The sequence below is a fragment of the Solea senegalensis genome, linkage group LG17, assembly GCF_019176455.1.
Source record: "Solea senegalensis isolate Sse05_10M linkage group LG17, IFAPA_SoseM_1, whole genome shotgun sequence".
In the NCBI taxonomy this organism is placed as follows: domain Eukaryota; kingdom Metazoa; phylum Chordata; class Actinopteri; order Pleuronectiformes; family Soleidae; genus Solea; species Solea senegalensis.
This window is the reverse complement of record NC_058037.1, coordinates 16,364,355-16,391,484: the sequence shown is the minus strand read 5'-3', so window position 1 is coordinate 16,391,484 and position 27,130 is coordinate 16,364,355. Positions and strand designations below refer to the sequence as shown.

The 27,130-nt window shown below is 41.0% G+C and overlaps 1 protein-coding gene across 1 annotated transcript in view; it reads left to right on the top strand.

The window, feature by feature from the left end:
- The window catches only part of scara5 (scavenger receptor class A, member 5 (putative)), an 84,461-nt gene that overhangs the window by 20,455 nt on the left and 36,876 nt on the right, over window positions 1-27,130 (top strand). The window contains exons 4-7 of the mRNA XM_044049750.1: window positions 23,228-23,427; window positions 23,782-23,960; window positions 24,064-24,190; window positions 24,283-24,451. Coding sequence (XP_043905685.1) covers window positions 23,228-23,427; window positions 23,782-23,960; window positions 24,064-24,190; window positions 24,283-24,451 — 675 coding nt within the window. The remainder of the gene's footprint in view (window positions 1-23,227; window positions 23,428-23,781; window positions 23,961-24,063; window positions 24,191-24,282; window positions 24,452-27,130) is intronic.

The following is a 27,130-nucleotide window of genomic DNA, read 5'->3' as shown; positions in this document are numbered from 1 at the left end:
TTAAGAGTTTGGAACGGGCCGGTTGTCGTCGCAGAGGTATTTGGTAATTTAAAGCTTTTAGATGAGGTTGTTTCGGAATGGCAATCAAACCGAGCTTTTGAACAAGCCCCTTTTAAATGAAATGCCAGCCAACTAAAAGCTAAGTGGCACCAGCGTGGCTCGAGGGAGGCCCCCGCTGGCACATACACACACACATACACACACACACACACACATACACACACTCATATCACGGGATTGCACGCAGTCATTATCACAACGGCTGCCAATGTTCTGTCGTGAATGCAGTTTTAACTCTGCCGTATCCACCTTTTGCCTTTGGTCTGAATTCTCACTCAACTTTGACTCACCTCTTCTTTTTGCCTCCTTGGCCTCCGACCAGTTTCATACTTTCACACACGTCCATATTTCATACGAGAATCATGGAGCCTCGCCTCTGGCTGAACACATCTGCACTTGTGACATGTTAAGTGTGATATAGTATCTTCTGTGTCAGCGCAGCCGACCCTAAATCTTAGCTTTGAAAGACATGAGTGTAAAAAAAAAAATGGAAACGGAGATGGATAAAAATCTAAACGAGAGACGAGAGCAGTGCCAGATGTATCCTGTTACATTCGTGCTTTATCTCTCCATTAGCTCCAAAAGCTTATCTCTGTTTAGATAACAGAGAGTGGGTTTTTTTTTTAGCTCTGAACAGGAGCTTCTGCTGTAAGAGAAAGTTTGGTTTTCAGACTCTACTCTACGGATCATCCTTAGAATTTATGTCAGCCATTCCCGATGACCGCGTTTCCACCGAGTGTAGCAGTTCAGTTCAGTACAGTATGTAGTTTTTTTCGCATTTCCATTAGGAATAGTACCAAAACCAGCCCCAACCATTCCATTGTTGGCAACGCTTCCCTTTGGGTACCAAACTAAAATGGTACGGTATGGTTCAGGTGGAGCTAGACTGGCTCCACCCACAGTGGTCAGCCAATTGGGCGACGTGTCATAATGTAAATCAACTTCCGCAGTCTATTCTCACGCAAAGTTTGACGTCTGGTTAAGACGAACAGCCATAACCTGAGCAGGGGAAAAACAAGCTGCTGGATGTCCTCCTTTGTTTTGTTTTGTTGTTGTTGTTGTTGTTGTTGTTGGCCGTGTCAGTGTGGTGTTGTCTGTCTGTCGTCATACTCCACGTGTCTTGCTGACATGGCCAATGGGCATAGCCCACACCCCGCCTATCAAGTAAAGGTACTGTACTGATGAACTTTACCTCGATGGAAACACGCCAATCCAGTGTGACTCTTCCCTGTAGGACCCAACCTGGGAGGATCTGCTCTGCTAAGGAAGGATCCTTGACTTGCCAACTGGTCATCAAGCAAACTGAGAATGTGAGTGTGATAACTCATTGGTGTCAAAGTCAAGGATCCTTCTTTAGTAGAGATGACCCATCTGAGTTGGGTCCTACAGAGAAGAATTAATCCCAAAGACTGGGTCTGGATCCACATGTGGTTTGTGGGAATTTCGGGGGGGTTGCCAAATTCATTCGCAAAATATTGACCACCCTCTTTATTAAGATTTCTAAACATACTTTCATGAAATTAAGTCGCAGGTCATTTATCAAAAATGTCTGGTTTACTCATGCAGAGTCACGTAAGGTGATTTGTGTTGAATTGGGTCACGAAAAAAAAGGGGTCCCAATATAAAATGTTTGGGAACCACTGCTCCATGAGGAGACTGAGAAGTGTTTTGGTCAGCTTTAGTTCTTGAAAATGACAGAAATCACTGAGAACAGAAAATATCTTGAAATGAGTTCAATTTCCTAATACATTTTCACAACAATCATGACTAAGTGAAATATATCCTTGTGAAATATGTGGAATTTTAGAGTCTGTTTCTTCACTCAGGGAAAAACCCGGGATCTTAGAGTGAGTTTGCATTCATAAAATCAATGTTCTGTTGTTTCAGTTTGGTCATCACAGTTGTTATGATCGTGTCGCTGAGAAGGTTCAGCCCTACAAATGTGCACGTTGCTGAGGATACACAACATGATGATGTAACATCGCTGAGGCTCAGATGTTCACGAATCCTTCCTTTCCTTGACTTGGCTTGAGAAAGAGCCAGTATCTGCTGCAGCTGAGACGACTGTGAGTCACAATCCAGACTTTAATCATCTCAAAAGGCGCCTGTTGCAGAAACTTTGGCCTTTTGCAATCTCTTGTTTTGGCTGCTGTAGCTCAAGAGGAAAGCATGATTACTCAAAGGAGATGTTTCTTTTTGTTTTCTGTGTTTAAACCAGGCTGTTTTGAGTCCTGGCCAAACCAAACGGTGGTAAGATGCAACTTCAGAGACAAAAAAAAACCTCGCATTTAACGCTCCAGTGCCCCCGAGGAATTCTGAGTAATAACGTTTTCAGCCACACTTAAACCGTATAGAAGCATTTTGTTGTGGGAAAATGCTAAAACTGTACATTGTTTGTTGATAAAATGACAAAGCTCACAAGTGTCTGAGGCAAAGTTCTCACCGGGAGGGGACGGAGACGGTGGCGTGCGAGCAAGACCAGGAACGGTCGCCAAGCGGCAGACCACAGTTCCAGGACAAATGTCAGGAGATCTGTTGCAGATTTTTGTGGTTTTACGAGGACACTGTGGCGTGCGTTAATGAAGACGATGCGGCAACATCATGAGGAAAGGGCCGTCATCTCTTTTTAACCTTAACCAGGTGCTTTTTTTTTTACCAATATCTGACGACATCAATTGCTACTAAATGGCTACCATCGCCCTCATTCCCACCAAAAGGGCCACAAATGGCTCAGAGAAGTGAGGTCACACAGACATGTTTACACACTTCTTTTTGTGTGTTCGTTGAGTGTCCGTGTTCCTCCTGAACTTTGTGTTTCCATCCTGAACCTCCTGCAAGAAAAGAAAATTCCCCTTGTCACTGATCATTTCTATGATACTGTGCATTAAACGCTGATGCGGCATAGTTTGAAAGCTCCGTGGAGTGCTCGCCAACAGGAAATGAGTTATTGTTTTTTTCACTTCATTTATGATGAATGTATTTTTGGGTGATTTCCAAAAAAAAAAAAATCGCAATTTACTCTGTAATTGCTCCCACGTGGCATTCCACAACAGTGAGAGAGAGCCATGTTAGGTTAAGATTGATCTGAAAAATAATTGGACATAATTGTTAAAAACAGTACCCATGTTTTTACATGTTAGCCTGTTAATGACCCAAACAATAATCAGAATAAACTGAAACCATTTTCCACATCTCCAGTATTACATGGTAGAGATTATTACAGGAACCTTACAGTTCGGCAACAAAAAACATATTTTAATCACAATCAAAGTGAGGAAAACTCAGGGAAAGGATGTTTTGTGATCCCTCAGTGCTTGGTTACTTGCACCTAAACGAGTTTGACTGTACAGTATCCAGCTCGGTCGGAATGAGCACACCTCCCCCTGGATGTTGGGTGGATTGGCCCGTATCACAAACTGATGCTTGAACTAAAAAGAAACCAGATGCAGGTCTCTCTCACTCTTTTTTTTTCCTCAAGGCGCCGCTTTTCTGTTGTCTCTCATTAATGCCAAAACTTCAGCAGCAGAGTAGAATAATAAAAAGAAAAAAAGCTCTTTCAGACGCCAACACGGTGATACACTGGTGACCTGTCGAAGCTGTACTCCACCCAGTGTTCGCAGGGATCGTGTCCAGCTCCTCGCAGGATTGGCAGCATGGACGTGGATGTGCCACCGACCACGCCTTGGCTATAATTCCCAATATTTTTCATAATGTCGACACTGCTTTTCTATATGACACCGATACAGGCGAGGAAATCAGCACGGAGCCAACTCGATGAAAGGAGTGAGGTAGATTGAGGAGCAGAACTTTAGCCTCATGTATATCATGCAAAAACGCCAATTTTCATGACAACAATGAATTTTCTTGGTGGAAAATCTGGAGCGCTGCAAACATAATATGGAAAAGATAGATTTTGGAGGATTTTGCACAATTTTTTAGGTCCAACGTGTAAGAACAGACTCTTTGAAGGCTCTCCTAAAGTGCTGGTCCTGGTCCTACAGGTGCTGGGTTTGAGTCCCAGCATCTTCCTGGTCTGGGACCTTTCTGTGTGGAGTTTGCATGTTCTCCCCGTGTCTGCGTGGGTTTCCTCCCACCATCAAAACATGTTAGAATGTTCGACACATTGGGTCAGATTGTTCCCTTGCGGTTGGTCCTCCATCTGACCTCGCAATTTCGGTTGTATAATGACAATAAAGATGATTTCCTTTCCCTTCTTCCATCAGGTTTATGTTAGGGCAGTAAGCTTCGTCTGTTCAGGCTACAGAATACACAAAAAAGGCTTCAAAAGGCTACAAAATCTCAATGATTTTTATTTTAAAACTTACATATTCAATTTCCGTCCATAAACCTCCTTAAATTTTACACAGTGGGCCTTTTAGGGGTTAGAATAGGAGAAATAAACCTAAAAAATAAAGTGGTAAATGAACCATAACGTAACGTGGTACATTAAACCCGTTGACTTCTTCCACTTTGTCCTCCTCTTTACTGGAAAACTGGCTCGCTGAAAACTGAAAATGAACTCCAAACAGTGAAGGTGTGTGGGTGCACAAATCAAAACAAAGAGCTTAAAAATGCCAAAACAGCGGCGTAGAGTTCAGAGAAGCCTCAAAGTCACATAATTGTTTACACGGTGGTTCAACACCAGCAGCTGATTCTCTCTGACACTGAATTATTGTCATTGTTTTTGCTTGTTTTTTTTTTTTTTTAAAGCATCACACCGTCACACACACACACACACAGACGGCAGATAAAGGTCACACGTGAGCCGAGTTACATGCTACATTGCCTTTCATTGTCCTCGGATGCCTGTTGATTCATGCCAGAGGCGCACATGCACATGCACACATGCACATGCACTCCTCACCAAACAAACAAAACGTTTGACTTTGCTCCAGGAACGCAGCAGCGCCTTCTGTCTGTTTTCAGGTCGATGAATCTGTGTTGGATGTTTCTCGATGTTTTCGTGTTGGCCAGACACCGCTGCAAATATCTCACTCTGCATCTGGAGTCAGTTTTAATCGCAGGTTGTGTAAAAGAAAAACGGACACATCGGCCCATATATGGACTCGCCGGGCTGATCGCTGTCTGGGTGTTCAGGACAAGCGGGATTTACGCGTTTTATATCTCTGTTTATGAGCTGGATGGGAGTCGAGTTGTCTCACTATGTTTTTAATTTACATCCACCTGCTATGTTGCTTTGTTGTTGCGGATCCTAAACTGCAGCCTATATCCCCCTGTTTAACTTACACTGTAGGTGCGGCTGAGTCATGTTTTCCAGTTGGAGGAAACATGCAGCTCACAGGTTTGGCACCGTTCCTCTCCTTTCCTGAGCCAGTTAATTGCTGGAAAACATGAGGGCAGATTTGTTATTCTTCTCTTAAGCCCCCGACTTCTTCCAGTCTCGCAGTGATACTGTAGGTAACAGGCATGTTATTGCCAAACAGAGATGGGGAAACCGGCCCTGAAACGGCTCCGGTTTACTTTGTTGTGATTTTTTTTTTTCGGTCGCGCGTTCGTTATCGTAATTGTGTTTGTGTTTGACATCGAACTTTTCCTGCTGCATCTCAAATTTTATTTGGGTTCTGGGGGGGGTGTACAAGTCATTGCTAGCTTCCATATCACCAATGGAATTTCACTGAGACTAAATTTCACCAATCACAATGCATGTTGTCGACGATTGATTTAGAGCTGGTTCACCTTTGAAAAATGTGAAAATTGTCGTAAATAATGAACTTTTTAAAGCTCTTGATGCTTGTCTGTGCTCGGGAAAACACCAGGGATCGTCAGTGTGAAGGTTTTAGAAACAGCTTGTTGTGTGAATTATGCAACGTTTAAAAAAAACTTCAGGAAAAAGACATCAAGGATCAGTCCCTAAATCCCACGCTGCTCCCAAACGGGGTCTTTTGTGACCGGTTTGATTGACAGAGTCAGAGTCTTGTCATTTTTCATTTCATATATTATATATTTAAAGAGGTTCTTAATATAAAAAGTGGAGCATTTTTCTCCCTCTTTGAAACAAACTGTTAGTCTGTGGGACAACGTCAACAACCCTGACCTTTAGTCAAAACAACGGCATCCTAACTTCACCTCAGCCATCAGCGTTGGTTTGCTTAAGCCCCTCTGAGGTTATTTAAAAACGCTCACCCTCTCCCGCAACACGAAACAAGACAAAAACCTGCGTTCAATGTGAACCATGTGTGCCTGGACGGGTAGAGGGAGGTAAATCTGACACCGCAGAGTCACACTCCGAACAACTTTAAAGCCAAACTTTAAAGGTTTTTTTAAAAACCGCACCCTTGTGAAAACAGCCGTCGTAATTTTCGCTGCTGGGATTGAGGTGTTTCTGATCTCACTGTGTTTGGGTTCCAGCGTGGGCAACACACACACACACACACACAAATACATACATACACCGTATCCGGGAGACGAGCACAGGCCAGCGAGTGTCTGCCAAAAAAAGATACACATTTACTTCCACGCTGAGACAAACATAAAACCCCACATTCTGCACTGAGAGAAAAAAACAGAAACACATGCTCATAAAGATAAAGTCGTATAATATATTTTTAGGAACTGCGCTCAATCATTAAAGCAAAAACATGAGTAGAAACATATGGATCTGTGCAGAGACGCAATAATGATCAACAAAAACATGCGGAGACATGAGCAAACAAACACAAAATGTATGGAAAGATCTGATATATGTACACACATAAAACATGAATCCCAGAGTGACAAAAAAACACACACCCACACAGAAACCCACAGGATCATCACACACACACACTGGTTTCCATGACTTCAGAGGACATTACATTGACTTACATTCATTCCCTAACCTTAACCTAAGATGTCTTCACCTTAAAATGTATTCATATACGCTATGGGGACTTAGTCCCCATAATGTGAGTGTGTAGACGGATTTAGGTCCCCACAGGATAAGGAATACCAGATTCACACACTAACACTGGTTTCCATGACTTCAGAGGACATTACATTGACTTCCATTCATTTCCTGGAGACTTACTCTAACCTTAACCTAGCTTTAAATCATGTCTTCAACTTAAAATGTAGTAATCAACTTTATAGGGACTTGACTTTTGTCCCGATAAGGAAGACGAGTCCCCGTACTGGTCTTCAACTTACCAAAATTCTCCCACACTACACCCCTCCTCCGCTCCCTTCACTGGCATCGTGTAGCTGCTTGCATCCGCTTCAAGACTCTAGTGCTTGCGTTCCATGCTACAAACGGATCCGGTCCAGCCTACATCCAGGACATGATCAAAACCTACACCCCAGCCCGCCCACTCCGCTCTGCATCGACAAACCGGCTCGCTGCCCCCTCACTGAGAGGATCGCAGAGGCACTCGCAGAACTCGAGACTGTTCACTGTCCTCGCTCCCAAATGGTGGAACGATCTCCCTATCGACATCCGGACAGCTGAAAGCCTCCACATCTTCCAACGCCGACTAAAAACACATTTCTTCCGACTCTACCTCAACTAAGACGACAAAAAAAAAAAACTTCAGAGGACATTACATTGACTTACATTCATTCCCTAACCTTAACCTAAGATGTCTTCACCTTAAAATGTATTCATTTACGCTATGGGGACTTAGTCCCCATAATGTGAGTGTGTAGGCGGATTTAGGTCCCCCCAAGATAAGGAATACCAGGTTCACACACACACACACACTGGTTTCCATGACTTCAGAGGTCATTACATTGACTTCCATTCATTTCCTGGAGACTTACTCTAAACTTAACCTAGCTTTAAATCATGTCTTCAACTTAAAATGTAGTAATCAACTTTATAGGGACTTGACTTTTGTCCCCATAAGGAAGACGAGTCCCCGTTATGTGAGTGTGTAAACGGATTTAGTGTCCTCACAACATAAGGAGTACCAGGTACACACACACACACACACACACACACACAGTCATGTATGTTGTATGCACACATTGTAGCAGGGGCCCCTAAATTGAGTCTGAGCACATAAAGCCTTTTCTAATGAGTTTCTGCGCTGTGGTTGTGGATCTTTGGGAAGAAAAAGAGTCTGGAGAAGGTCCAGCGTTCCCAGTGAGTGTCCATCATAAGAGGAGCGCTCACACACACACACATCCGCACACACACACACACACACACACACACGCACACACTACATCGATGTAGAGAAAAAAGTCAGCCCTTCATTCCTCGACAACAAAAGTCAGCAGACAGCCTCATTCATGCAGTCAAACGCAGGTCATTAACATGTCAACACTAATTGGACCAGACCTCATTCGCTCTCTCTCAACCCCCGGACCCCCCGACCCCCCACCTCACCTCACATAGGCGACACAAACACACAAACTAGTGACTTGTAAAGCAGTTGTTTTCGGTGTAACTGAATCATTAGAATCAGAAATGTTGTAGTTTGTAGTTTGTTCTGCTTTTTGCAGCTATGCTAGCATCAAGGCTGTGTGGACATGAATATGATTAGCTCACCATTTTGGTCCAGACTGAATAACATTGATGGCGCTTTATCTTTTACGGTTTTTATCGTCTAAAAAAACTGTATAGTGAAGCCAAAGAAGGTTATCTGCATGGGAAAAGAGTTTTTATCTGGGTTTCCGTTTATTAAATCGACATTTATTAATGTTATGGCTAATTGTAGGTTGAAAAACCAAAAAGCTAAAGGGCTGTGGCATCTCAAAGTTGCTAGCAAGTAGCTAACACATTAGAAACCACTTGCCTATTTAGTAATTAGACCACAAATTGGAGGGTTTTGTTGTCATAGTATTCAATATTTAAATTCTCTGGGAAATTTACAGTTACTTCTGCCATGAGATGTTCTAATTTCTTCTTGGGCTAGTTGCTAATTTGTCAATTTAGTGTCTTGTGCTAGCTGAATCATATAAGTTATTATAAAAGCTATTTTGAACGTGTATGTTCATGTGTCAGAGAAATTTGTCATTATATCTTAGGTCATCTGGCTTTGGATGACAATTATCATTTTATGTAGAATATCTGAGCAAATATTGGATTGTTTTAGGCGCAAATACTGTTCAAAAAGATACTTTATCTTGTGTATACAGCTCGTGTGATTGCATGGAAGAGTTGGAGCTTTAGTCGGCGTATGACCCCTGAAATTTGGCAATCCATCGTGATTATTTTGATTTTCATGAACTACCTTTTACTGTCGTAAATGAGATGGTTTACAGTAGTGTTTTTGTACTGAAATCCCCTGTTTAAAAAACTTGTTGCAAACAATACGTCGTAAACATGGAGAAGGTCACGCGTTCCGTTTCCGACTCGAGCCAAATGCGGTTGTGAGGTTTAGTTAAAGTGTTGGACGGCTGTGTGTAAATAACGCCAACACAAATAAAAGCAGCGGGCCTCACTGACGCACCTCTTTATAAACAGATACAGTGATTTTTGTAAATCTGCAGCAGTGGGGGAGGTTGAGATTCAGAGAGCATGATAGCAGACGCCCAAATTACTCCTCCATATGCTTTCTTTCCCTGTTTTATTAGCAGACTAATTAGACAACAACTGATTTTCAAAGACTGGGTTGGCACCGTTCAAGTCTGACACACACACACACACACACACATACACATACCAGAGGCTGGTTTGATCTGGTTAATTATAGTGCCGGAGTTCAGTGAAGTCCAGAGAAGCACACAATACACACATTATGGGAGCTGGAGTGTCCAACTGTGCTTGGCCGAGTGACAAGTTTGAACAAAAAAGCACAACCAGGCAGTTCAAAGAGATTTAAATTATTATTTTCTCGATTAAACTTTTAAGCGGCTCATAGTCTCGCTGACTGATAATATATGACAGAATTATTAATTATGACATCTGCGCGTCATGTGTGCTTGAAAGAGACGCAGTTCAAATGCCTGACATGTTGTAACAATAAGATCGTGTTGATTGCACATTTCAATGTGGCAGTAATTCAAAATATCATACTACGCCAACAGATTGAGCTGTAAATATGAACATTATCCTCATAAAACCTCTGGAAATCCATTTTTTTCCTGACAACCCTTTTTGAAATTTGTCTTTGCGAGTGCATGTCTTCTTTTTTATTTGATTATCGCCACCTGTTGGAGAGAATAATGTAGGAATATTGGTTGAAATGTGTATCAAGTTACCCAAAACTAAACCAGACCACTACTACTGGTCCGAAACTCCACAGGACGTCTAAACGTATTTGAAAATATGCCCGTTTTTGGTCGCCAGTGTCGATTATTACACGTTTATTTATTTTACTTTTCTTTTCTAGTTTTATTTCCCCACCAAGTTGCCCGTAAATCCTGTCAAAACCAAACCGAGCCACTTCCACTGTCTATCGCGTCCAAATGAAACCTCAACTGTTGTTTTGTCAGTCCAGGAAAAGCATGTTAGATTTCACGACTGAAATAATTCCATGAAATGAAACAGTTTTTTGGTTGTTTTTTTAACAGCTTTGTTTGTGCTCATGTGCACTTTATTGCAGCTATAAAGCAGCTAAGTGAGGTGATTAAAATTTGCAGCTTTGGTACAGGCAGCGGGGCAAGAGTGAGGGACGTATGTCAATACAGAGGCAGATCAGGCACGGTCTTCTGAGGTCATTTGATTTTTATATATTTTTCTTTCATAATTATCTCAAATTCATTTTACCAGGAAGACAAATTGAGTGAGATCTGTACTTTTATAATCTTATTGACGGAACAAATGTTGTAGTGTCAGAAAATATGAATACAATGGATTTAGAGTCGTTTTTAAGACATTATGACTATTTTGGACAACCTAAATATTGTAAATTTAGTTAATTGTGCGCCATAATAAGTGCTTTTATGTCAGTAGTTGACTTTAGTGTTGTTGAGAGTAGGGCTGTAATTAACGATTATTTGCATAATCAATAAATCTGTAATCTTTCGGTCCATAAAATGTAATCCTCATTTATCTCTGAAGTTTGTTTCAGGTGTTGTTGTTTTAAAAGTGCTTTATAAATGAAATTGGATTGATTGAATTGGATATGGAACAAAAAAAAGAACTTGTTTTAATGATTAAATAAAATGATAAATTGTTGCATGTGTTTGTTTAAATGACTGACACACCAACATCACTCCAGGGAAGACACAGTCAACCCCAACATGAGGTAAAAAAAAAAAAAAACACACACACACACATGCACACACACTTCTTAAGTCATTCAACCTCACACAGCATGAGCCTCACTTTCATGTCTGCCACACCAGACAAGGTCCACACTTATAAATCAAACAAACCCCACCACTACCACTACCACCACCACCACTGTCACTTAATTTCAACATTCCTGTAGCTTAGCCACAGCTGGCTGAACTCTACACATAACCGCCCCCTGACAAGACAAGTGATAACAAGAGTTTGGAGACGTTTTCGTCCTCGACCTTCCATAAACAGAACAAACAAGCAGGAGTATCTAATAAATACGCACCTGCCATGTGGAGACTCAATTTTAAACTGAAAGAGTCAACAATTCTGTGGTTTGGCAGTGATTATTATGTTGCCACAGCTGCACAACAAGATGTTGTGTGAACGGCGATCACTATAGACTTTAACCCGTTGTGTAGGAATGAAAGCGACTGTGGGTCTGTGACCCTAAGCATAGCAATCAGCTGTAGCTGTTAAAAAACAATAAATCAGTGTCACGTTAATGTTCAAGAGGATTGTGAAATTGTCTGTAATGTCTGAGGTTTACCATGTTAAGGTTAAAGTCATTTTTTTGTTTGCCCTCTGCATTTTACCCATCCTCTACTAGAAACTTTCCAAGAACCAGCAGCCACCAACAAACCAAAATGAAGACCTTGTTTGCTATAAAACCTGTGTTCTTTTTGTGTTTCTATCTTTACTGAACAGGAATAAACCATATTAGCATATAATAACAGCATATTTTAATCATCTAAAGGACAAAAACCTGAGTATGAAGAAGCTAAAGTAGGAGCTAGCTGCTCAGGAAAAACATTGCGCACTTGGTTTCCCGCCAAAAACTCTGCACACAGCTGGTGTACACAAAAACTAACAATGTTTTTAATGTTTTAGTCTTGATTTCAAACCCTTAGATCTACATTAAGTGACATTGTGGCTACTTGGAGGCTAAAGAACCTCACAGAAAAAAAGCTAAAGGATCATGGCTGTGAAATTGAAGTTGCTAACATGCCAGCAACCATTTGACTATTTAAGCAATCTTTAGGGGCCTTTGTGTGATGAGTAAAAAATACCACACTTGTTGTACGTCAGAATATTTGATTTAATTTTAGCTCTGGTTTGGTTTACATTAAATCCTGAGGAAAATAACAGCTGCATTAGCAAGTAGACGCTAAAGTTTGTTGCTAATTTTGGTGCTAGCTAGATATTATATTCAGGAGTTGAAATGTGTTACTTGCTGTTGTAAACTAGTTTAATAGTTGAACAATCTCATTTATATTGACAAATATATCTTTAAAATCTTTCTCTGAAAAGATGTTTTGACTTTTGCTTTGAATGCTCTGGCTATCTTGAGAAAGAACACTCGCAGATTGGCCTTGATAAGGCAAATGCAAAACTTTATTTTTCCAGTCATCCCCTGTTTAATACATTTATCTTCTCTCCCTCTGGTTGTGGATACAGTCTGACAGCAAAAACAAACAATGGCCATGAAACTATCGACCACATCTTTTTACTGCGGCCGTACTTCTCACAAGATGGTGTGGGTTCTTGTGTGGGTTGTTGTTTGTGTATATATTGTTTGTGTCTGGTATGTTGTGTGATTGTTTTGCTGTGGTGATTGGCCGTGGTTGATTGCAGTCCTGTTTCCTCAAAAGCTGCTTCACATTCAGCACAAGCACGACTGCGATGCAGGTTTCAGCAAAAATGTAAAACCATGAACATACGTCATTGACTTTTGGACCATGAGCGTGTAATTGCAACATTCCCAGTTAAAGCAACACTGTATCTTCACAACATGATATCAAAATTAGAAATACGTCACATTAATACCGATGCAACCATATTAGTTCTGCTTAGTTTTTCCTAATCTACTCACATTTGCTCATTCACTGTTGCAATAATCCAATTTCTCTTTAAGAGAGTAGGTGGTAATTGAGCTTGACTGCAGATATTAATCCAGCCTCTTTATAGTCGTCCATTTAAAATGACCTAATGGCTTCCTTTTGATGTCTTGTCAAAGAAAGCACGTTGTTCCCAGTCGGATCTGGAGATCTTGTGATTTCATTCTCATTGACCGCTGGAAGACTCTCAGGTCTGCCGTTCACAAAAAAAGACTCTTTTCTCCTTTATTTCCTTCCCTCCTTCCTGCCGCTGGCATCCAATCAAAGCCAAAGAGGCTGTTGTTCGGTTTGTGTCTGGGTGAAGGCGGTGGTCTCTCACTGTTTCTCTCACTGTGTGTCCACACATGCGGAACATGGTGTTGTGACAGATGTGGTTTCCGTATCCCACTATCGTTTTTACCTAAGCAAGGGAGGTTGTGTTTTTATCAGCATGGATTTATCTTAGAAACATGCTGTCTACAATTTTTGACAGATTAATCTGAATTTATTGTCATGTTCCTATTAGATTTTGTGGTTAGATTTTCAGAATCTAACCACTGATGAAGTCATTGTGACATTGTCCAATTTTCTAGAAATCCTAATCTCTTATAATGGGCAAAACTGTAAAATGATGATCATATATCTGTAAAAACTCATCAAATTTGAACAGATTAGCTATATGTATGCAAGTGATCACTGCCATTGTCTAGTCTTCCACATGGATTTCTTCTATAGTAAACAAACGTGACAAACTCTGTTCTGATTTTTAAACTATTGTCTTCCACTGTCCCAATCGTTTAACATGGTCTCCAATTAACCTTTGTCTCTCTGAAACGACTTCATTGTTGTTGTCGTCGTTCGAATATTTTTTGTTTTGCTGTCCAGACCAAATAAATCAAGCTAGATACTATCTGGATATGCTTAAAAATCTGATTTGGGCTGCAGTCTAAACATAACATAAGTGTCCACCAGATTTGATCCGGATTACGGATTTGGCGTCAATTTAAATCTAACAGGGTTCAGTCCCATTAACCAAGTTCAGATGTGTATAACTCAGTGACACATTAACAGATCAGGATGACTTTTCTCATGTTTATATAAGATGGTAATAGCTATAAGCAGGTGAAGTTCTATACAGATCCAAAAATGCAAAACGCAGGTGACACAGGAGACAAAGTGTTTTAGCCTCAGTGGAGGTCTGCGCTCTCTCGAGTGATCTTGTTCTGCTGAAAAATGTTTGACGTCTGCTTATTACAACACGGATGATGAATTTGCTATATTTTTTTACCTGAGAACCAGCCGTTTTAATATTTCTCCAGATTTGCTATTTTTCTCATTTCCCTCCTCCAGAGTCAGATCACTTTCATTGTCTGGCCGTTCAACAATGGACGCTGAATTGAAGTTGTGTTTTAGAGTCACATTATACCTGTCTGCAAATGTGTCGGTAACATTGTTCCGGCCCAGTCTGCCCATAATCCTGTCTCCACTCACTGACCGACACGGCCATTCCTTTCTTCTAAAATGTTTAAAAAATGAGATATCAAATTAAGGACAGACAACAGACGCTACTTTGAGGGACTAATTTCAGCTGTGGATGAATACACATATGCTGTGAGTATATTTCCAGCAGTAGTATGTGGGAAAATAAATTATATCACGTTGTGTTTATTTCCTGGCCTTTAAAAAGGGTTTTATAGCTGTGAACCAGGTTAAACCATCATAGAATCATATATATTTGTATGTTGTTGCCCTGTTGTTAGTTATATATATGATCTTTCATCATTATTATCATATTAACATGGCAGATTTTATTATACTTCAATGCTTAATTACTAGCTTCAACTTAAGGCGAGCAATTTGTATAGTGCCAAATCACAACACACATTAGCTCAAGGCAAAAACCTTTACAATATTATAGAGAGAAGAGAAACCCAACAGTTCACACAATGAGCAAGCACTAAGGCATCAGTGGAGAGAGACAGGAAGACATCTCTGACGGAACCAGACTCAAAGATGTGCGCCCATCTGCCTAGACAGGTTGAGGTGAAAGTAAAATGGGGGACAGAGGAGCAGAAGGGGAGAGAGTGAACTGGCTTATTCTTATTTTTATCATAAATAGTCAAAACAGTAAATTAAATAATGGAAGCTATTTCCATTTCAAAGGCAAGTTTTCATCTGAATCATCATTAATCCCATTATGTGGCTTCCTACCTGGTGGGGTGAGTCCTTCAAAGAGACACCTCAGTAACTCTAAAGGCGTTTTATATAATTAAAATGAAAGATATGGTATTAAAGTGGTTATTTCTTTATTTTTTATTTTAAATCCATAATATTCATATTTTTCATTCCAAAGAAGAAGAAAAAAACTTAGCAAAAATGGCTCAAAACTGAATTAGTGATTGTTTTAACTCGAAGTATAGAAGTACTAGAAGTCACTGTCTTGTATCTAAATGTTTATTTATAATAAATAAATGTCGAGATTTATAGACAATGTTATGTTGAAGATACATTTATTATCAGTCGAGTGTTCGCACAGGAGGAGACTGAGGAAATGGATAGAGTTGAATATGAAAACACGCTGCAGTGTCCTAGCTGGGTCCAGACCACACCATTGTTATACGTGGTGTTTATATCGACCACCTACTGTGGAAGAGAATTGTTGTTTCAAGACCATGTGACTGAAAGTACTTATATTCTTCCATTTTCATGGCTCACAACCCCCCAAAAAAATGGGGATAAGTGACCTGATAATCATGTTTAACGTTTAACTTGGATGGAACAAAGCTGCGTTTCCCAGTAAACAAAACACCTGGATCCTGGTTTTGAAACGCAGCGACGACTCCACAGAGCAGACTTAACATTCTGGAAAAGTTTACTCTGGCTTTTTTATTGTTACCGTGTTTGGGTTGGAGAACAAGAGAGACCACTGTGTGTTCCGCCCGAGTCTGATTCCAACAAGATGTCGAGCGAGAGTCAACATGTTCTCCATATCAATCACTTATCAGATCGGTTTCCTTTTATTTTTATTTAATGTGAATGTTTTGCGTGGAGGTGGAAAGGTCGACATGGAGTTTCGTCGCCAGGAATCGATCTCGCACACACCTTTGACGCCTTCACGGAGGTCCGGGCGCAAAAAAACAAGTGGGTTTGTGGTCATATTGTAATCTGGGGTGGGGAAAATACACTCGATGAAGGAAAGATGAACATATATAATCAAACTAATCATGTTTACGTTCTCTATTGTGAGTTTCAGAGACAGTCTACCATGTTCAATCCGCTCACATTTGGTGTGGCTTCAAAAAAAGAAGAAAAACAGCTCTTGTAATCTTGAAGGTGGTCCTCGTCGACTTGTAAACACGTCGTGGAAGATATGGAGCCCTCAAGTACTACGATTTCGCCCTTTGTGTAAACTATATACAAGTCGCAGAAAAACAGTTATTTAAATGAAGGAGTGGAGAAAGAAAACATTTTTATTTTGTTGGATCGATGACCCACATTAGCTTGTTTACCTGGCTGAGCTCGGGACTTGTCAACAATCTGCTTCAAGAGATTACATCACGTCTCTTTTTCTTATTTATTTATGTTTTTAAAGTGGATTTAGATTCCCTTTATTGTCCATGGAAACAAATTTGACCTGAGAAAATGTAAACAAGGCCTGTGGAACAATGATATTTAGAATCATAATCAGGGGGAAAAAAACAACAATTCTCTAAATGTATTTTGTTGCTGTAATCACTTTAGGTTCCACTGAGGATAAAAACACAGAAACCGTCAATTAAAAACTTTAAAAATCGTAACAGAACGACATAATTGACGCGTTGACGACTGATTTATCGCGTGTTTTTCGCAACAATAACATGTCGAAAGAGTTTTGTTGGGTGTGACTCTTTTAACTTTAGCCTGAACACAATTTTCTCTCCTTATAAATAGTTTCAAAGAACACGCACGCATGTAGCTCACACTCACACACACACACAGAGTCATGCTGCAGATAAATGAATGGCACCATGTTGTTCTTGGCTTCAGCCTCAGAGGAATGCAGCTCTGATAGACCTCCCTCTGTCTCCTCTGTCTCCTCTGACCGTGACACTGTCCAGTGTCCAGTCAGCCTGTCTCTCTGTCTTTGTGTGTGTCTTTCCGTGTCTGTTAAACACATGACATTGTGGGAAACCAAACCTTTTTTTATCTCATTCTGATTTGGGGACAGAAGAAAGGCCAAAGAACCAGTTTGTTTTGGTGGATGAAAGACTTAAATGTATGGTGAGAAAGACCATACATTTAAATCACATCAAACTGTGTTTATCCAAGAAAAGTGCATAATTGTGGTGTTGAGTGCTTAACAAGTAGTCCCATATGAAATCCAATACAATAAAATGACAATAACGTGAGTAATTGACGATAAAACAAGTACTTTCATACATTTGCATTAAGAAATGCTAAAATAAAACGGTAGATTTTAAGATTATTAAGTGCTTATGATGTGACATATGGTGGCACAAAGCATCATGATCATCTCAATGTGCACTGATTATATCATGTGACCTATTGACCTTTTAACTGCCAAATTGTATTCATACACTGGGCTAATAGGAGACACGTCTTTGGATTGATCATAGCTACTTCTTTTGAATGTCTTTAACATTCACTAACCACGTCATGAGGTACAGAGCGTACCTAATAAAGTGGCAAAAAACCATGGGAACTGCTGCTCACTGGACCCTGGGATGGTTGCGTGTGAAAATCCCAGTAGATGAGATGAGCATTATCTGAAACGAACCAATAACAAAACCTCATTCAAATTCACTTGAATCACCTTTCTTTAGCGGCTAATCTTGGCAATGTTTAAGTTAGGTAACAGGTGTACCTAATATTGTGGCTGGAGAATGTAGCTCCTCTTATATGTTCTTATCAATGTTGTGAATCAGCTGTTTACAGAGACAATATGAGGAAGTTTGAGCCAACATTGGAGATTCATTTCGGATTATGCTACTTGCAGCTGTCGCTCTGGCCTCTTCTCCAGTGAGGAATTCAAAGACCGTGAAGCTGTGAATTTTCAAACTCGTCTGTTTTGAGTGTCGTTGCTATGCCTCTGTGTCTGTGTCTGTGTGTGTGTGGGGGGGTGGTGGTTGTGTTTTTGGTGCACAAGTGTGTGTGTGAAATTAAGAGGAAAAGAACAAGAGGGAAAATGGAAAAGAGGAGAAATGACTTTCCCATCTTTTAAGAGCCTGAGCTTTGAGAGGTTTAAAATGGATTTGTCAGACGTGAAGCTCGTCTTTCGTTTCTCATTCTTGGCTGCGAGTCACCGAGCACTTGCTGTATAGACTCACATTTCCAGCTGTAACTCAATAGAAGAGAGGTTCAATTATTTAAATATTGTTTGTTCTAATGAGATCCAGGAGATATCTTTGTATGAAAATATACCTTCATAGATGATTTTATTCAGTATTATGTAATTTTTGGGGATTTCAGTTGTTAAAATTGGGTAAAATGATCTGTTTCTCTGCCACAAAATTGATTAAAAATCAAATTGCACTGGTATAAAGCAGAGTAAATCCTCACATTTTAGAGTAGGATCAGCAAATGTGTGATTATCTTTTTAAAGTATATGTTATATAGTTGTTTTTTATTTGTATCATCCTTGACAGTCAGTTTATGCAGATGAATTTCATTTTGATCTTTGTAATCTTCATTAATCCAAGTCTGAAAGTCTTTTTCAGGTGTAAATTGGGGTTTTATTGACGTGTTATATGCTGTTAAAGTTCAGATTAATCATAATCCAGATGATATTAGATATGCATCTGCTGAATCTTTAATGCTGCAAAAATATTGACATTAATAATAAGTCCCAGTTGTATTTACAGAGATGCTTACGTGAATAGAAAAGCCTTTTCACCGTTATTCAGTAACCCAACAGTGACGTGTGTGCTTTATAGAACTATTATCAGCAGTTAAACATACATCACTGCGCAGCGGAGAATCACTCTTTATGCTGATGGATGATTCCTTGAGGTGGTAAAATACGGGGGAGGCCAAATTAAACTCGCCGTAGGGAAAAATCTGTTTAAATGCGTTCTGGCAAAAACATGGGATTAAATGTTCCCGTGTCTTTGCTCTGTAATAGTGAACAGTTGTTCTGAACTGTGAGAAACCCACAGGCCCAAACAGTCTGTGGCGAAGCAACGTAACTCTGCACCTGGAACTGGCGAAAACCAGACTGCGGTTCCTCTGACAAATTTGAGGAAAAATTGGAAGCCGTTTTATGGAATCACATAAACGCTAACCTTTGTATCACCCTGCCTTCATGTGTAACTTTTAAATACTGCTAACAAGAATATCTGACAGAAATTTGGTAAACTTCATCATGTTCATCTTTGTCCCAATCCCAATACCCTTAAGTCAAGCTCCTGCTGGTATGAGGTCTTTTGAGTAACAGCCATAGTTCCTATGAAGACTGAAGCTATCTGGATGTTAGCTTGATGTCCACTAGGTCATTAATTGGACAGACCTACAACCAATCAGACCAATGTGAAGCGACAGAAAACGTGCTATTTGTCTTTCTCTAGAAGCGATGGCTGTCTAGTAACGGTCTATAGTACCCAGGGTTCCCACACCTTGGTTGACCTCAAATTCAAGGACTTAGCAGTGACTTTCCATGTCCTCAAATTCAAAGAGGAAATGTGTTGACACAGATTGAGATGGGAGGGCAACTTGTAAGAGCCATTTTGCCCCAATGGAATCTCCCGGGGGCGGAGAGAGACAGTGGACAGTGTCCACAACACGGCCATTAGTTGTGGCTCGACGTTTGTTCTGCGTAGGCCTAGTCTACGAACATCAGGCAATGCAGGGCATGAAACAGTAGGTGGCATCGTATTTCTTTCTTGCACAAAATTCAAGCACTCTCAATGACCCATGTCTATTTAGAATTCACAAACTTCACAAAGACCTATGGGAACCTTGGGGAACTCCTTGGAGCAAGTGGCTTAAAATGAAGCAACAGCCGAATTGAAAAACATCTGCTCTTCGATGGCCACCATGTTCAAGGGACACAAAAGCAGCTATATGTCGCTTCTGTGCTCCGCCTCCAGCGCACCAGGGGAAAATGCCTGTTTGTGATTGGTTCCCTTTTTTTCTGAGATTATAGTTACACACTGGCAGATTTGGCAGAGGGATGTTTATCAATTCCTTCTCTTATAATACATGGTTTATTCAAGCTCAGATGTGTTTTTGTGGAGATGTCATTGCTGCTCGGAGGTGTAGTGTTATTCTTCTTATTCATGGGAGTGAGAGCTGTGCAAAAGTCATAGAAACAGTAGCAGCTGGACTTGCAGATCATCCGAGAGGCTTCTTCAGTTCTGAAGAAAGTCTGCGGCGAAACCCAGGAATTTAACCTCTGTGAAATGAGGGCAGTGCTCACTGTGACTCCAGTGTGTCCTCACGACAAAGAGTTAAATTTCTGGGTTCCACACACAGACTTTCAGAAGTGAAGAAGCCTCATGCATGACATGTGAAACATCTTCAAGAAAACTACAAGCTGCAACTGATTCAATTACTTTTGGGGCATGATAATCACCACAACCACAACACAACCACACAGTAACTTTATTACAACTTTTAGAATTTATGGATTATGGTAAAACACTGTATTATAATCAAACTAAGCTGAAAAATGATGTAATGGTGTTTAAAAACAACAACACTTCTCCTGCCCATTCCCACCCAAGTTTCCAATTCTCAAAAGCCTTGGTTGCTCAATGTTACATACAAAACGAAAGGGTTATCAAGAATGGCACGATGCATACAAATACCTCATTACGATACAGTACACTGTTTAAACCCACTATGGCTTCGATCAACACCAGTGGGAACACGTTAATGTCTTCTTCATCTGCTTCCAGTGTAATTTCTTGCTCAATGCAAAGAGAAACATTCGTATTCCGGCAGTTAGCATAGCCATTAGCCATGACCATTTTTAGCTAACTGTGATTTTGCATCAGTAGCCCTATTCGGACGGGATTTGTCTTACATGGGAAGGTGAAGGTAAAGTAATGATTACCAGAGATTCTCAGTGTTTGCGATGTCAGTAAAGATTATGGCGACTTTTACCTGGGCTAAAAAGGTCCAGAAAAATGACCAACGGAAATACTAATCCCGTGCAAATAGACCAGCAGTAAATGTGTTATTACAAGTAGTTTTTTAATGCTCAGATCAAGGCGCTATGTTGCTGTGTCTGCACTTGTGATATCAAGAAGCAGCGTAGTACGTACATGACGACAGGGGTTGACGGCAGTGCATCGAGAGTGAAGTTGTTTGTGCATTGTCGGGGATCACCAGATTCGTTTCCCCCCTTACCCTCAGGTCAGGACCCTTGTCGGAGCCTCAGGTTACTGGGTAGGGTGACTTTCCTGGGGGAAACCCACCACGGGGGCACATGGAAGTGGCCGTAGCGACTTTTGAGATGTCTTATCCTGTACAGAATTGCCCATTACTATTGCTATGACAGCACACAAAGTGTGTTTTTATGTCATCTTACTTCACATTTAACACAAGGATGATCAGAACAATTGGCACTATGAAAAAAAATAATCCCAAATAAACCTGTTATCTTTACTGTGAACGCAGTCCAATCCAAACGTCTTAATTTCTTTGTTTTTTTCGTCCATCTTGCATCATCTTTGCTTCCATTACGTTTTAAGCAGAAACATGCAGACACTCCCCCGCCGTCGGGCTTAAATACGTACATGTTCCTGTGGGGAAAAAAAAAAGAAAACATCACTGCTGACAGACCATCATTTAGCAATTAAGCCGCCCTGTGTAGTGGAGAGCTTTCTGCTTATTTAGCGTTTCAGCTCATTAAGGATAAAAACCACACGCATAATGAGTGGGAATTTGGACGGTTTGTTTGCAGCAGTTCGGCTTCGGCAGCACTTCTTTCTTGCTCAGCGTTTACGGTCTCAAACACACACGTGTACGCTTTCAGAAATATCTCCGATACGTGGAAATAGAAACATTGCGTCTGTATAGTATGGCAGGGGCATTAATGTGTCAAAGAGCGCGTGTGGGGTGAATTATCTGCTTCCTCTCACTTCACGTGTAATCCCTTTTTGCACACATTGGTCCCTGCTGTTCCGCCGAGGCCATGTTGTCATGGCGTAACGTCGAGGATCTGATTTCAAAATATCTCGTGGGCTATCGAGCCGTTACCGCGCAACGCGCTTTTAGCATAACACGAAACAGAGGAGCCTTTACTCATTAGGCACAGTCGAGAGAGAGAGAAGCACCGAAGGACTGAAGACTGAAGGAGCCACAGCCAAACACAATACGAGCGAGGTTTAAAGGCAGCAGCAGGTTCACTGTCTGCAAATGTGATTTTATAGCTGAGTAAAGACGTGTGTAATGTAGAGAGACGCTCTAACTGTGTGTAAACATTTTGGTAATACTTAAATACATAAACATGCCGGGAACTACTGGTTTCATCTTTCTGTAAATATGACATGGTCACATACTGATAAACCTTAACCCACTGACACTTCAGAGCCATGAAAGTATGTATATTTTACCTTTAAGACACTTTTCTGGTACTTAAGTGTATTCTGTGGTTGTGAGTGTGGGGTTTTTTCAAACCTTCATCTTTAAAATAATATTTAAAAAGACAGAGGGCCCTTGGTTAAGTTGCCTCAGTGGGAATTATTATTAGATCATATCTCCCAATAAAACTCAAGTAAAAATGTGTTCCATGTGCAGAAGGTGCTTTCAATTTGCACTATTTGTGAATTACTAGTTCTTTATTGTACTTCATTGACAGTTAAAAGTGATAGATTTAGGTCTATGTTGTGCTAAGTCCCTGTTTATCGTGGGTTTTTTAATGTGTTCCTCTCGTGTGGTTGAGCTTTGTTGTCCACTACAGGGACAACAAAGCTCTAAAGTGAACTTTCTCCTGCGTCACTTACACAATATAGAATATATAATACAGGAAAAACAATCTAAAAAAGGGTTTTTAATCAAGTTTTTCATTGAGGAGGAACAGACGAATGAATCAACATCTGCTCTGCATTAAATTGACAGAAGTGATTGATCGTCACAGATGTTTGATTGGAGAACTTTTCCTGCTCTCTCTCTCTCGCAGTCTCTCGCTCCCAGGTGTCTTCTCAGCAGCAGGACGTGCTGCTGGAGAACGTGACCCGCATGTCGGAGCACTCGCGGCTGCTCCAGCAGACGCTGGGCGAGCCGTCCACTCAGGCCGACCTGCTGGAGAACATCTGGAAACTGGAGAACCTCTTCCAGAACCACAGTGACTGGCTGCACAGGCTGGAGATCCTCATCAAGGTACGACTCGAAATGTCTTCAACATGTCTACACGACTAAAGGCGTTGGCTTTCTGCCTTGTGATTGGCTGATTAAATGAAATTGACTAGCAGTTGAACAGGTGTACCTAATAAAGTGGTCAGTATAGCTTTTTAATTTGTTATGGTGGTATTTTCAAGATGCTTCCTCTTGCATTCCTTCCTTAACTCGGTTTAAATCATCACTTTTATTCAGATTTTTCCACATAAAGTAATAATATGTAGAATACAATAACAATAAACACAGGTTTGTGTTTGTAAGATCAGCTGCAAATCAAAAAAATAGCTGCTCTTTGGACAGTACAGATAAGGTTGCTGTGATCTCTTCCTGTCGTAGAGTGTGGAAATCGAGCTGCGGAGCGCCCAGGCTTACTCTCTCCAGTCCGAGGGCTACCTGGTGCAGCTGGACGACAGATTGTCCTCGCTGAGCAGCTCCGCCACCAGAAATCTCACAGGCTTGATCACGGAGGTGACGCGGGCGTCCGCCTGGCTCCGAGACCACGACCACCTGCTCCGGTAGACCCGAAGATAGATGACGACGAAGAACCTCATTGACTGTGTCACAGTGAAGTCTCCAGTGCAGTTTAATGAATCCACATTTGTTTCTGCTCTGTTTCAGCGAGAACTCGGGGAAGGTGAGCGGCCTCAGAGAGAAGCTGGACGAGGTCAACTGGACGGTGGGAGCTGTCAATCACACGTTCAGCAACGACATCAACGTTCACAACCTGAAGATCCAGGACTTACAGGTTCACCTCAGCATTATATAAAACCTAGAATCACACGTCACTTTTGTTTAGTGCTGTATGCCGATGATCCACTGCTTCTTTTCAAACTCCAGATCCAGATCAGCAACATAACGGAGGACACCAGCAATTTATGGGTGACCCACATCCACACGGAGGCTCAGCTGAGGAACGAGATGGAGATCCTCAACACGATCACGGAGGACCTTCGTCTGAAGGACTGGGAGCACTCCATGACCCTGAAGAACCTCACCATATTCGAAGGTGAGTTGTCTGTCACTTTGAACGCCCATGTGAGCTAATAATATGGTTCAGGCAGTCAATCTGTTTCACTCTTTATGACAGTAAGCACATATTTATAGTCTACATGGGGTTGTAATCTTCCCTTTTCTTCAACATGTTGACTTTCCCTGAACTTATTGAGTCTAGTGATGTTTTCCAACCTTACCAAGTTCAATGGTTGAAAGTTAAAGTTAGTAGGGATGGTTGGTTTTGGACCAATATTGGTCAAAATCACTGGATTGGATATCGGACAAGGAAAAATATGAAATCCTTTACTATTAAAATATCCTAAATATCACATAAGTGCCTCATTAAGTGTAGACTGTAAAGGGAAAAAAAAAAGAGTGTATTTTGGTGAAAACTGTATCGGACCGATATTGGTATCGGTTGTGATATCGGCATCGATGTCAGTCATGGAAAAAGTGGTTAAAATCAAGAAAATCAAAGTAACAAGCGTTAAAATACATACAAACGTGAGAGCCCTGCATCAGAGTGTGGGAACTTGAAGCTTGGTGTAATGAATCCCTTTGGGTGGAACCTCAAGATTGTTTTGCAGCAGCACATCTGAGGCAATACATGTTTGCAGTGAATGTAAGTGACCCCAGCATGCAAATGTGATTTTACACTGTGGGATTACGACCCCTGGGGTATTGAGCAATGTTCTGAATGTTCTTCCTCAGAGCTGTTCAGAGCTGATTAGTCCAGACTCGGTATCCAGACTCTCGTTGCCAGCGTACCATGCGACGTCCCTGGCTTGGTAAAAATCAGAATAGGTATGTCGTGATGTAATGCTGCAGCAGGGGGACGCAGCCCGAGCTGATGGATGGCGACTCAAACCGAATGGGACGCCTCATCTTGTGTCTGCCTCACATGTGGGTGGGATGCCGTTTCTCCTGAGCCTGGAAACAATTGACGGTTAAATTTAGATGCCAGATCCAGAAAGAAAAACTTAACCACTCAGCTCTGTCATTAGTTTTAGCTCTGCGGGCCCATTTGTTTGTTGTTAGCTTTGAGTCACCTTAGCCAAGAAAGGTCTGGATCCCTGTCCCTGTTTATCCTCCTCGGCTCTTCCAGCATCTCCTCTTTCCTTCATTTGCCTCCAGAACTAACGTTGTTCAGGCCCCCATGTTACTTGTTTATATAATGTTGCAGAAACACAAGAAGCTGTTTAAAATTTCCCCCCGAAGGTCTTCCCCAATGTGTTTCCTCTCCAGGTAGCAAAGGACATGGTGTTACTATTAACAGTAACATCTGTTTTCATTGGAGATTAACATAGAGTGATGTGCACAAGGTCATTAATCACCAGATATCTACATTTTGGACTTTTAGAAATGGTTAAACTGTGAGATCGGGCTGAGAGCTTTAGCAGAGCCACTAAGTCGTCCTTTACACACTTGTAGATTTGTGTCAGTTTAAGAGCAGTATGAGAAGATTAATGCTTTAAAGAATAGGTTACTAATTAGTTGGACTCTTTTGCCTTTAAGGTCCAGTGTGTAAGATTTTTTTTTTTCAATTGGCCAAGACATTGTATATAATACCCACAGGAATGTTTATGTATGTGTGTAATGGAATGAATAACAGGTTTTATGTACTTGAGGAAAGGGCTTTGGTGTAAGGGGACTGCCATGTGTGTTTTGTGTTTTGAAGCAGCGGCGGCTTATATGCAAACAAAGATCAACTCTGCTCTCATAAACCAACCAAAACGAAATGTGAAGCTGGTGGAAGTTGGAGTAAGGCTTGCAGAAAAGAACAGTTTGAGTGGAAGTCTCTGAGAAAGTGAGCCAATGTACACCTGCTTTATAACCTCAGTAAAAATGAACATGAGAAGTTAATAGTCTCGATCACTAGTTTCAGCTTTTCTTTAATAGAGAACTATGGCAATGTTGTAAATGATTTACCCATGTAGTGGTTAGCACTCTTACCTCTGCAGCAAGGGCCTTTCTCAGTTACTCCGGGTTCTCCGGGTTCCTCCCACAGTCCAAAAACATGCAGATTTTAAGGATTAGGCAAACACTCTAAATTGACTGTAGGTGTGAAAGTGGATGGCGTCTCCCGCGATAAAGTGCCAGAAGATGAATGGATGTTCCCATATTAAGGAAAATCCACAATAGCGTAGGTCCCATACTGTATGATTGGACACCAGTGTGACTGACAGCTAGTATAATGTTATTATTATCCTAAAGGTAGGCTGTCATGGCGACAGTCAAATCCTAAATCTCCAAGCTTCACAATAGGAACTTGTTTTTTCCTTTTGTTGTCGTCCCCAGGTCCACCATTAGATGTCACCCATTCTTACAAACTGGACCTTTAACGCATCAGTCAACTCTCAAAGTTCCAATTCCAACACAAATCAGTTTCCATTCCTTTGATCCAAAAGTAATTGATCGCTGCGCTTTCATGACTCATTAGACATAAACACGTCCGCACCGCAGAAGACGGAATGTCCTGACTTTAACTTTCTCATATCAGTCGAGCACCGGCGAAAAACGCTGAGTCATTTCATTTTCCATAATGCAACTGTAATGATCTTTTATTACACCATTACTGCATGATAAATGGCTCCGTCCTTCAAGCTCCACGCTGCCAGGTTGTAATACAAATATTCTGTACAAGAGGTCTGAGTCTTCAAACCCAAACTATGATAAAATAACTCCATATACT